The sequence below is a fragment of the Perca fluviatilis genome, chromosome 16 (genome assembly GCF_010015445.1).
Source record: "Perca fluviatilis chromosome 16, GENO_Pfluv_1.0, whole genome shotgun sequence".
Taxonomy (NCBI): Eukaryota; Metazoa; Chordata; class Actinopteri; order Perciformes; family Percidae; genus Perca; species Perca fluviatilis.
The window spans coordinates 28,468,562-28,481,113 of NC_053127.1; the positions used below are offsets into that span (position 1 = coordinate 28,468,562).

General features: G+C 42.2%; 2 protein-coding genes across 3 annotated transcripts in view; both read right to left on the reverse strand.

Annotated features, from left to right (window-relative positions):
- Positions 1 to 1,950, reverse strand: part of camkk1a (calcium/calmodulin-dependent protein kinase kinase 1, alpha a) — a 71,145-nt gene extending 69,195 nt beyond the window's left edge. For both annotated transcript variants that reach the window (XM_039778141.1, XM_039778140.1), the window contains exon 1: positions 1,542 to 1,950. The gene's annotated coding sequence lies outside the window, so the exon portion shown is untranslated. The remainder of the gene's footprint in view (positions 1 to 1,541) is intronic.
- A 5,401-nt stretch (positions 1,951 to 7,351) lies between these two features.
- Positions 7,352 to 12,552, reverse strand: part of atp2a3 (ATPase sarcoplasmic/endoplasmic reticulum Ca2+ transporting 3) — a 63,216-nt gene continuing 58,015 nt past the window's right edge. Inside the window, exons 20-21 of the mRNA XM_039777281.1 lie at positions 11,954 to 12,071; positions 7,352 to 11,597 (exon numbers count right to left, since the gene is read on the reverse strand). Coding sequence (XP_039633215.1) covers positions 11,554 to 11,597; positions 11,954 to 12,071 — 162 coding nt within the window. The 3' untranslated portion in view covers positions 7,352 to 11,553. The remainder of the gene's footprint in view (positions 11,598 to 11,953; positions 12,072 to 12,552) is intronic.

The following is a 12,552-nucleotide window of genomic DNA, read 5'->3' on the forward strand; positions in this document are numbered from 1 at the left end:
CAGTCCCATGTTGGCCATTTAATGCTCATAAAGTTGCATACAAAACGTAATATGAATGCACAAGAGGAAAGAACTGCTTCGTCTGCAGCAACACATGCAGCCTCCAGCCAATTCAGCAGAGCTCATTCCAAATATTGGCCTGGGAAGATCAACATAGTGTCAAAGTAAACCAACCATAAGTGAAACTGGTTCTCTCTTTGCTGAGCAGACACTATGCAGAGCAGACTCTACTAATTCATTCCTCAGGCGTTAGGAACAAAAGTGGATGTAATGTAATCTGTAATTTGTTGCATGTCATTCATGTAATTGTTGTTTCAAGGTGCAGCGCAGGAGAGTCGGTTTATTCTGAAGTCACCCTTCAAGTCAATTCAAAAGGAACAATTCAGCCCCGTGCCTCATGAATGAGGGATTAACAGAGTAAAATGAGCACCACTTGAGGCGGACATGAAGCCATCGCTTGTTTAAATGAGACACCAAGTCATTTTAAAGCAGTGAAACCATGTTTTGTTGTTTCTTTTTGCTTAAAACCGACAAAACCTGAGTAACTTTCTGTTAAATTAGGTCACAAAATAGGCCTAATGAAAATAACAAAAACGTGCAGTACTACAGACAGAACGACGTTCATTTGGGCTGCCACAAACCTCTATTCTTATTATTCAATAATACCTCCACTCGTCTTGTTAATTGTTTAATCCTTTTGTCAACAACATATTGAATAATCCTTATTTCTTTTAACCAGAGCCCAAGAGATCATCTTTAAATTGTTTATTTTGTCAAACTTACTGTCCACATCCCAAAAGATATCCAATTTACAATATACACAACAGAAAAAAAATGATACATATCCTCACATTTGAGAAGCTGGAACCAACATATGTTTGGCATTTATGCTTGACAAATGGCCTCAATATTATATATATAAAATTGTTGCTTATTAATTGTCTGTCTGTTGACTAATCAATACATCATTTCAGGGCTCTTAGATATACACACGGACTCCTCTGAGGATGGGTCAGAGGGGGGAAGCCTGTAGCTGTGATCAAAGCAGAGATCCCTGTCTGACGAAATCCTCTAATTGTTAGGGACCTCTTTAGTCGACTTGATAGGTCCCTGGTGCCCCCCCCCCGGACCCCAGTTTATAACAGCTAAATGTCCTATGTAAGAGGTGTGAGGATACAGCATTTTCGACAGGTGCATGACCCAGATCAATTGGCACATAAATGGCGTGCAAGTCAGTGCGGCTTTCAATTTCACGGCGCAAAGTGTGTGCCCGCGCGCGCGTCTGTAAAGTGGTTCAAATCCAGTGCAACTGCAGAGCAGTCAATATAGCCTTATGTGCCCGACGGTGAACAATTCAATGACTGAACAACAATAAAACACGGCGGGGAACACACACACACACACACACACACACGTGCAGTGTGCTCCATCTGCAATGCACGCAAGCGGCTTTACTTCCCCGTATTCAACACAGCAGCGACCTGCCGTGTCCCTGCCACTAAACAGGAAGAAATGAGACGATCTTAAAAAGTTTCACTTACCCCACGGAGTAGTCGGGCGTGTTTGAGTCCCTTTAAGCGTTTCAAGTCAAAAGGGAGAGAGAGGGATGTCCCGTTTGGATGCACGGTGCCTGTTTGATTCACTCTGCTCACAGCTGATCGTTGACACAGAGCATCCGTACAGGCTTCAGTGCGATAAGTGTTTCTGAGGATCAGCTGTGGCTGACCTGAGACGTGTGGAGTGAGTGTGTGTGTGTGTGTGTGTGTGTGTGTGTGTGTCCCATGTGTCACACCCTCTCTTCCGGAAACCACGGACAGACCTCCCTCACTAGAGCCAGAGTGCAGACACCCAGCGGCCGAACGGACGCACTGCCGTTCCGCAGCTGGCTATTGTTGCGCCACTGCAAACGTGCACACAGCAGAGGAAGGGCCGCTCTCACACACGCTTTTGAGACTGCTTTGAAGCACGTCGACAGCACACAGATAACCCCAACTTTTATTATTCGACAAGAAAATGAATCCACGGGTCCTAAGATCCGCCCTGTTCCCACAGCATGGCCAATACCCGTGCCATTATTCCCTGCACTATATTATAGGCTACTAAATATCCCCATTTCGGATTTGCATAACAAAATGTAGCATTACGAGTGCATGGCAATTAGATTTTACGTGTTGGTAAGCACAGATGCCACATGTGTGAATATTCTCTACTGCTCCTCCATTAAATATTGGATTTAACTAACAGTGGATTTATTGCGCTGAAGTGCAGCTAGCGCCTCTACTGGCCATGTTTCTATTTCATTTCCCAATTGAGAGAATTCAAATAAATGAACGTCTGAGTAATTAGTGAAGATAAGCAGAACAGCTTTGTGACTGCAGAGGGTAACAATCTAATTAACTGACTCCACTGTAGCCTACGGAGCATGTTGTAGGCAGTAAATTCATCAACGATGGCCATCACAATCAATTACATACATTACCTGAAGACACATTTAACCTCCCCCCCCCCAAGGGATATTTGCTTAGCAGGGCTTTTTCACCTCACACTCACATCCATTTACACGTCAGAGCTGCTGGTGAATTGGACTGCAGTCTCCTACTCCAGTGGAGTGATACATAACGGAGAATGGATTTCGAGGGAAATCAATTTTAAAAAGCCATCATGTTGGTGGCGTTTTTCTAGAGCCAGTGGTGACATGTAACATTTACATTGACAAACATTTACTCAAGTACTGTACTTTAGTACACATTTGAGGTACTTGTAATTTACTAGTCTTTTCTTTTCATGCCACTTTCTACTTCTACTCCGCTACATTTAAGAGTAAAATATTGTACTTTTTACTCCACTACATTTTTCTGACAGCTTTAGTTACTTTACACATTAAGATTTTTGCACGAAAAAAACACATGTAGTTTATAGAATACGATGTTTTATTATGAATTAAGCTACTCAACAATATACAGGCCTACAAGTCCAGCTGATGATTAGCCGATTGATCACTGTCGGTGGATTGACAGAAATGTTTGGATCGTTTCCAGTTTCTAAAATGTGAGGGTTTTTCTGCATTGAGTACTTTTACTTTTAGTACTTTAAGTACTTTTTCTGATGATACTTACATACTTTTACTTAACTAACATTTTCAATGCAGGACTTTTACTTGTAACGGAGTGTTTTTACAGTGTGGCATTAGTGCTTTTACTTAAGTAAAGGATCTAAATACTTCTTCCACCCCTACTGGCTTTAGCCTCCAGTCACTGTAAACACTGCACAGTATATTAGACTATTTCTCAGCTGGTTGACCAAACCAAAGGGTAATTTCCCTTCCACTGTGTGAGGGAAGTTCATTGCAAGTTCATGTAGTTTCTTGGCAGCTTGAGCCTCACGGTCCAATGCTAGCTGACACCGTGGAGTAAGGGGCAGAAGGTCTTCCCTCACAGCACAATCACCCCTCAAATTTAAAGTATTTTTCAGCCTTTTCTGTCCCCAGGGGCTTTTTCTGGATGAGTGTCCTCACGGAGCCCGCCAGACCGCGAGCAGCCTCCGCTTGTTTTCATATGAGTCATAGTGCAAATCAGCCAGCAGCACACAGCCTTGTATGTGCATATAAGAGATCGGCCACAACAAGCTAGTCTACTGTAGGCATGGTGTATGACCAAAGATCTGTGGCTCCTGCTTCTGTTAGAACTTCATCCTGGTTTAAAAGTAGAGACATTTTATACTATAGATCATTTCTGTAGGATTCTATAATGAAACCAACTAAGTTTGACTCTATATTGGTTTTTTTTTAACAATTCATAATCAATAGAAGCAGTAGCCTGTTTCAGAAAAACAACAAAGTGTTTGTGTGTGTGTGTGTGTGTGTGTGTGTGTGTGTGTGTGGTGTCATTTTAAGTCCCCAGGGTCTTGTTATTTCACCTGCAGAAGGGCATCAAGGTTTTTTTCTTGAGTTGTATCAGTGTTTCATCAACATGTTTAATCAATTCATTTCTGTCTTTTATCTCAGAATAAATATAGAAAAAAAGCTATTGCAATATTAACCCTGATCACTTTCCGTGCTTTGTTCTTTCGGTGCACCAGAACTGTCCTGACATGTAGCTGTGACTTTAGCAGAGCACCTGAATCAATGAGAAGAAGTTTTGCACATTATTAAAACTGGCACATTTAGACCAAAAGAACCTATTCCATCCCAACACCTTTGTCCCTGTGTGTGACCTTTCCTTTATTTCTCTATCATCGTGAGTTTCATTGTGTGTGTGTGTGTGTGTGTGTTTGTGTGTGTTTGTGTGTGTTTCTCACTGGGACAGTGCCCCTGCTGACTTTCCCTACCCTGCATCCCTCTGAGGCTCTCAGGGTGGAAATAATAACTAATGAGATCCTCTTCTATTTTCCCTACAGCTCTTGGGATCCCACTTTCATCCTCAGGAACTTCCCCTGGAGAGGCTGTTTGTGTGTGTGTGTGTGTGTGTGTGTGTGTGTGTGTGTGTGTGTGTGTGTGTGTGTGTGTGTGTGCGTGCGTGCGTGCGTGTGTGTGTCATTCTCACATGTGAGATTCGAGGAAGCACAGCAAAGTAGGCGTGGCTGCGTGGTAACTGGTGGTCAGACAGGCAGATGCACAGTAGGTGCATGTCAAGTGATGGTGTTTATGCAGACAGTTGAAACATCTAAAGGCTGCTGGTGGCTCTCTGTTTCGTAGAAAGTCTCTCTGACTGTCCTGTTGAAGTGGGATTGATCCGTCTGCGTTGACATTGTGTGCTCACGACACGAGCAGCAAAGACTGCTGGGATTGGTCTTCAATATACAACAAAACCAGCCCCCCTTGCTACTTGCGAAAGATGGATACATATAAAACATCCTGACATGACTTTACAGCGTTCTACATACAGGCCAGGTGGTGTAACATCCCCCCCTGCTGGTTCAACCGCCTCAATGCACACACGCCATTGATTTAATGCACTTGATGATGACATGATGACACTACAGTGGTAGGTCTGGTAGCAACATGAGATGACTCTGTACTCATGTACTCTGTTTTAAATCGGAGCGCTTTAAAACAAGTCCAACCTTATTGCATTTAAAGGCATATCATTGTGTATTTATTATGGTTTTATTATTAGTAAGATGTGTGTCCTGTGGCACTATGAGCTCACCAAGGCAAATAAAGTTAACTCCAATCAAACCCACTTAAAGCGTCTGAGCAGGCAGGATGTTGATGGTCTGATGTAAATGAAAGCAGTAAACAGACCGCCTCAAATATTTTTGTTAATTTTATTTTCAGGTCTGTTAATTACAACCTCATGTTTGCCAGTCTAAAGTTATGATTTGATGCATTCGTTTCGAATGAATACAAATGTTGGCTCATTGCTAGTTTGTGCTTTGGTCATTTAAACCCTTTTTGGAAAAAGTTATAGTTTTATTTTAGACTTTTCTATGGACTTGTTTCTATGATCATTGGTTCCTTTTGGGATGATTTATGTGATTCATTTGACATTTTACCGAATCAATTAAAGGTGCCCTGCCACACGTATTTCATTACTTTGTGGTGATGTCTGAAGTTCTACCATGGACTCTGTAATATTTTTTGTGGAAAAAATGCCTTGGTTACTACTAGCCAATGAGAGCCTGGCTGTCAGAATCCTTTACCCAGCCCAACTGGGCGAGCTCATGAATAGTAATGAGCTCAGGCAATATGATGTCAGACTGACCAGCTTTTGTAATTGGCCTGATTTCTCTGCTTATTTCTTTTCAGTGGCTACAGCTGACAGAGGAGGTAGCAGTTCATTTTCACATTCACCACATAACACAAACACACATATGGACCTAAAATATAAAAAAAAAAAAATACAAGTAAAAACGGTTTTGTTTGTTCTTGTATATATTCTTTCCACAGATGGAAAGGTTATGTTATGTCCTACCTATATAAAGAGTATTAGTATACATCTGATTGGTTCAGTCCAAGAGTGATTGACTCTTAAAGGAACACGCCGACTTATTGGGAATTTAGCTTATTCACTGTAACCCCCAGAGTTAGACAAGTCCATACATACCCTTCTCATCTCCGTGCGTGTTAAGGCTGTCTGACGGCATCAGCCCATCACAGAACAGGCAGGTGAATGGTTCCAGTAATCTGCTCCCAATAAGTGACAAAATAACGCCAACATGTTCCTATTTACATGTTGTGATTTGTAGAGTCACAGCGTGTACAAAAAACAACGTAACGTGAGACACAGCCATCTTCTAACTGTAAACAAACCGGGAACTATATTCTCAGGTGGAAGAATATAGTACTTGGGCGGAATGATTTGCTTCGCAGCAAGCCTGTCTGATAATATAGTTCCCAGTTTGTTTACAGTTAGAAGACGGCTGTGTGTCATGTTACGTTGTTATTTGTACACGCTGTGACTCTACAAATCACAAAATGGAAATAGGAACATGTTGGCGTTATTTTGTCACTTTTGTCACAATTCGGAGCAGTAGGATTACTGGAACCATTCACCTGCATGTTCTGTGCTAGGCTAAGCTAATGCTGGAGCCGTGGGTTACAGTGAATAAGCTAAAGTCCCAGTAAGTCGGTGTGTTCCTTTAATCACGCAGCAATCACAAGCACCTGAGTAATGGAAGATGTGTTAGTGTCTATGTATTGCTCGTTCTGATGTGTGATGCTTATTTGACGATGCCTGACAAAGATCTCAGTTAGATCGAAATGTTGCTCTGTTGAGTGTAATTGTCTGGGATCGATCAGTGCAGCGTGCAGATCTTTTGTCTGGCGTTTGCTTTCTGATCCAGCACTTGTACACGTTTTTTGGATGTGCACACTCTACACTCGGTCATGAGAAGTTGTTGTGACATCTTTTGGAGCATGTGCTTGCTGTTTTGCAAATGGAATCCATTTTGGTGTCTGTACCACCTATTCTAGGCCTTGTGTTTCTAACGCTGCATCAAAATAATTAAGAAAAACTGTAACTTGCAAAATACATTTTGACCGAGAGCTTTCTACTTTTGTGCTCGCTCACCCCGGGAAAAGGATTACAACTTTTTGTCCCACACTTCCCCTTGTGGTATATACACAGTATAACCATGCAGATAGTTTTATCGTATGTGCCCAGGTTTTGAGATATGCGAGTGTCACATCTCTGTATGGAATTTAGTTTGGGATCTGTAAGGCATGGAAAAATGACATGGACCATTTAGGTTAATCCACAAAACCTCCCTGCCAACAGTTTCCTTTGGAACTACTTCTACCAAAGTAGTAGTTCCACAGAAAACTGTTGACAGGAGGTTTTGTGGAAAACTCTTTCATATTCTCATATCTCACATTTAAAACAGTTCATAAAAAAAGAACACACCCTCTGAATAAATAACAAGATAAATTATCTTTATTTCCACGTGTTTGTCATTTATAAAATTATGTGTCCACAATTAATATTAACAAGGCAATACAGAGAATCCTTTTAATTTCTCAGAGGTGGAACTCGGGCTCTAGAGACTGTTTACTCGTCTATACAGACAGAGAAAGGGAACGGTTGTTCAGATGTTATTCATATGAACCTGATCACTCCTTCACGGTTAGTAAAGGTTATTCTTTTACAGATGGTCGAGGACTTTGAGTACCATGCCAGAAGAGTTGTCAGAGCCAAAGGGATTATCGGGGTGGGGGGGGGGGGTCTCTAGAGCCCGCATCCACACCAAGCCCTTCAATGTACAGTCATAAAACTTCATAACCCAGGATTCATCACTGCTTATCGCTCAGTGTAAACCAGACACAGATCATTCACAATTTCTGGAACATTCTCGCCCCGGATAACTATCCCCGAAATGATCAGCGTCATCGTCTTTAATCAGCGTAAGTATGATTCTTGTCTATCTTAAACATGATAACGTCGTATTCTTTTCCCTACAGTAAAAGACACAAAACCCCAGCAACTGTAAAAACCAAATGGGAACAATGACGAAACAACCTTTCTATTCTACAAAACCAAAACGAAAAAAAAGAGGAGATCCTTAGATACCATGTGCTCAAAGAAAGAATAATAAAAAAAATGGTTTCTCGCAAGTCTGTGTTGTCGGTAAGTAGGTTTCGTTGATGCAAGTTATCAAAAAATTAAATATTATATACTGTATAGGTTATTATTACAGTAACAAGGTTCCATGCGATCATATTCTCATCTTCTGTACAGAGTTGAGGATTCAGTAGTAAATAACAAGGCTATACAGACCTATAGTGCCTGGTGGCCAGAGTGCTGGCGCATGTTACAGAGCCATGGAGACCTGGGACAGGGACAGAGGGGCCACATTCTCAAAAACTCAACATAACCGCTGCTTTATGTCAAAATTAGAGCTGCAAAAATGAATCCATTAATCAATAAGTTGTCAACTATTATATTAATCTCCAACTATTGTGATATACGAGTCATTGGAGTATCATTGACTGATGAGGCATTTCAGATACCAGCTTGTCGTTCTGCATCTGTTTTTGTCTCCTAAGAATAAGTTGTCTTTGACATTTAATATAATTATCAACATAGGCCATAGTACGTGTATGTGTGTGAGTGTTTATATGAAAAGTCTAGAGCTGCAAAGATTTATCGATTTATCAATTAGTTGTCAGCTATTAAATGAATCGCCCACTCTTTTGATAATCGATTGGAGTTATTTTTCATGAAAGAAAAGTAGAAATTCTCTGATTCCAGCTTCTTAAATGTGAATAGTGTTTGGTTTCTTCTCTCCTCTGTGACAGTAAACAGAGTATCTTTGAGTTGTGGACAAAACACAGACATTTGAGGAAAACACTGATCGACATTTTTCACCATTTTCTGACATTTTATAGACCAAACAACTAATCCATTAAATCGATTCATAAATATTCAACAGATTCATTGACAATGAAAATAAGGGTCAGTTGCAGTCCTAGTCAAATAGAATCGGCATCAAGCCATTATTTACTAGACACAAAATCCAGCTTCTGGTATAAAACTAGAAGGAATATTCCACCCTTAAATCTTCTTTAATGTTCATAGCTTTGTGTGCCTGGTGATGTCTTTTAGTGTCCTTTCTCTTAATTTGCTTCATCAACTTCTACTAAAGGGAGTTGTTGGAAATATACAGCAGACAGCAACAACCACCCCAGAGAGCATATAGGACTGGAAATATCTGACTGGATGATGTCATGCCATCTAAGTTTGGCTAGTTATCCACCGGGAGTAAGAAAAAAAAAAAAACATCACCAAGCAACAAAAATAGATGAATACAAACACACACAGTCCTCTAAGCATTAGCAGATTGGTCACTAATATTGGAAGTGTTTAAGGATGGAGTTCCCTTTAGATTCTAAACCATGCTTGATGCCACACGGCACAAAACCAGTCCTGCTTGTTGAAATCAGGTCTGGAAGCAAGAAAAAAGGAGGGAAAAAGAAGAAAGATATGCACATTGTCAATAATTAATTCATTTCAATTAAAATGTAGTTGCCTTTAGTTGCCTTGATTAAATTGTTTGAAGATCTGTGTATTAGAATGATTAAATTCATTGACATATTTTTTTATCCCAGCAGTTTTTTTTTTTTTTTTTAATGTGCACGCTCTACTCTGCCCTATGTGGAAGCAACAAGAGACCAAAAACACCACTGACCCAGTCCACAGAGCACCAGGGCCCAACACAAAACCCATCATTAAGACTTAAAGACACAATCCAAACGGCGTGGGTTCATTCAGTCATATACATTACTATTTAGTCATTATAAAACAATACCAAAGTGAGTCGCTAAAGCACTGAGAGAGCAGGAGGAGCTGAGGGAGCAGCGCACTAAGCACAACTAAGAAGGCTTTCCTATTAAACATGCCTCAGACCAGGTGGACATTCAGTCTGTAAGACCGCAGGCGATCAGAGTGAACTGTTAGGGCACGTTAGGGCAGGGGGTGGGGGCTGATTAACGGCTAGCAGAAACACATTCATTTGGACCACATTTTCAATGTGGAGGTGCAGTGGGCTGTATAAGGCATGGATGTTACAGCAAATGTGCTTAATATATAAATGATTCATGACCAAGTGAGACAATCAAGCAGTTTACTTGCCATTTCTTAACTTACTTTAACTACATCATCCGTGCCATTCAATCACCCAAAAGCCTGTCAAGTCAAATCAGACAAATTAATTCAAGTAAGGCTATATGCACACACATGTTAGCGCTAGTGCGGGGTTAGAAATAACTGAAGAAATGAAAAGGAAGATGGTGCTCCAAGACAATTATTATGTACAAAATGTCACGGAGCTTTATCCTCTTGCTCAGATCTGCCTTTAATTTAGATATTTGACAGCCAAAACTCCAATGGCAGCACAGCAGATGGACATTAAAGTGAGGCTTAACAGGACCAGCTGGGTGGACTGGCTGACGACTACTCTACTGATATGCTGGTTTGACATTTTTTATTTATTTAGGTATTTTTATTAAGTTTGCCAAGTCTGTGAGCTGAACCTCAGCTCCTCGAAATTAAGAGCCAAGGAAGCGGCCAAGTGGCGTAAAGCTATTCACACCTGTGGGTGGAGCGACATCTCCACGACCTAACTCAAGAGCACGATTAAAGCCGCGACCCCCCCTCCCCCCCCCGGGAACACAGCTGCCTCCTCGACAGAGAGCGAGAAAGAGAGACAGAGAGAGACAGAGAGCCGAGACAGGCAAAAGGAGAGTCATTCTGCGTAAAACACAATCAACGGGAGTTAGACTTTATATGTGGTAAGGGTAAAGAGAAAGAGCGATGAAGGAGTAGCGCGCTGTGACACACTGGCCAGAGATGCTGTTGAGCTGATAAGGCGCCCGCAGAGCTGGCTGGAACTCGCTGCCAGTAGTGTGGGTGGCACAAGCCCGGGCGGTACTTCCAAATAATGTTTTTCTGGACGCACACGAAAACAACGGCTCTCTCTACACGGGTCCCACTTGCTGATGCTCTTCTTTTGCCAGCGTGTACCCCAGTATCTGGCCCTCTCACTCTCTCTTTCGGTCTCAGCGCTAATTTCAAAATTGTCCTCCCCCACCCCTCCCCTTCCCTTCCCACCCAGTATTCTCAACCTCCGTTCCCCTGTCCTCCCTCTCCTTCCCTCCCCAAAGTCCAGTTACTGCACCACTATGTTTGTACTGTATACAGTCAGAAACTCAATGAGCAGAAATCTTTAAAAAGCAGAGCCCTGGGCAGTTATATCTTCTTCTTTTCTGCAGTTGTTTCTTACTCTTGCAACTACAAAGACAGATCTTCATCTGCCTGTTCACATGCACGCACGCACGCACGCACGCACGCACGCACGCACGCACGCACGCGACGCACGCACGCACACACACACATCATTCACTCACACAATCGTACAAAGCCATGCTTGCAGGAGACACGCATGCTCTCTTTCTTGCACACTCGTTCTCATGCAAGCCCCCCGCTCATTTCTAGTGGTGGTTTGTTGGACATGCAGGAGAGGGGGAATGAGGACAGGGGAGAGAGGAAAGGTTCCTAGCTCGTAAAGGGAAAAGGGTAGGCGTGTGTCTAAGTGTGTGAGTGTGTTGAGGGAGAGGTCTTAGTCCTGTCGCCATCTCCTCCGATATTTCTTGTCCTCATCACCTGTCGGGGATAAAAAACAAAACAACAACAACACGTCATTTAGAATACATGGTAACTAGTGCGATCAGTCTATAGCGGTTTCTATTTGGAAAGAGAGAAGAAGGCATGAGAAGGTTGGTAAAAGAGTACCTTTTCACAGAAGGTGAGATAAAAAAAACAGAGTTTAGGCTGAGTTAGAAATGCAGGAGAGAAAAAGAGCAGAAGAGACTTGTCAGTATAGGATTAGAGTAAAGTAGGATTTTTAACATTCACTGACTTTTATTAAACTTCATCCACTATAAATATTTCAGACTCATTACACCCACATTCTCATGGGACGATTCGTTAGGAAAGTGGACTAAAAATGCTCAACGTACCTTCTAGATGGTTCCTGGAGATATATTTCAGTGCCTCGTCCAGGAGGATAACTGGGAAGGAAATCTTCAGGACCACGATCCACTGGGACAAGCGCAGAGGGGTCACCAGGAAGATCAGCTGAAGACAGAGGTAATCAAAACGTCAGAAGCTCTTTTAACAAGGCGTCAGACGCTAGACAGAGGGCGGCGGGGTAGACACCGAGTAGTCTCGCGTCGCCAGACCTTCCTCCACAGCGCTGCGGAGGAGGGTCTGGCTAGTCCACACAGCATTCCGAGATGGGAGAAAAACGTGCTCTGGTTTATTGGCATTTCTATAAACCAATCACAATCCGCATGGGCGGTGCTAAGCGCCGGACAGAGCCACGGCGCCGCTGCGAAATAGCCTCGGGAAGGAACTTGTTTTGGTGGAACATGTGTACGTTCAAAGGTTATTTTAGTCGTGCGACAGAAAAGTCAGATTGGACAGATAGTCTAGCTAACTGTCTGGATTTACCCGGCAGAGATCTGAGGAGCAGTTAACCATAGTCCTCAGAAATCCACCAGAGTTTAGAATGCCAACACAAAGAAAATAGAAGGTGACGGATATCTGGCCGAAAAGA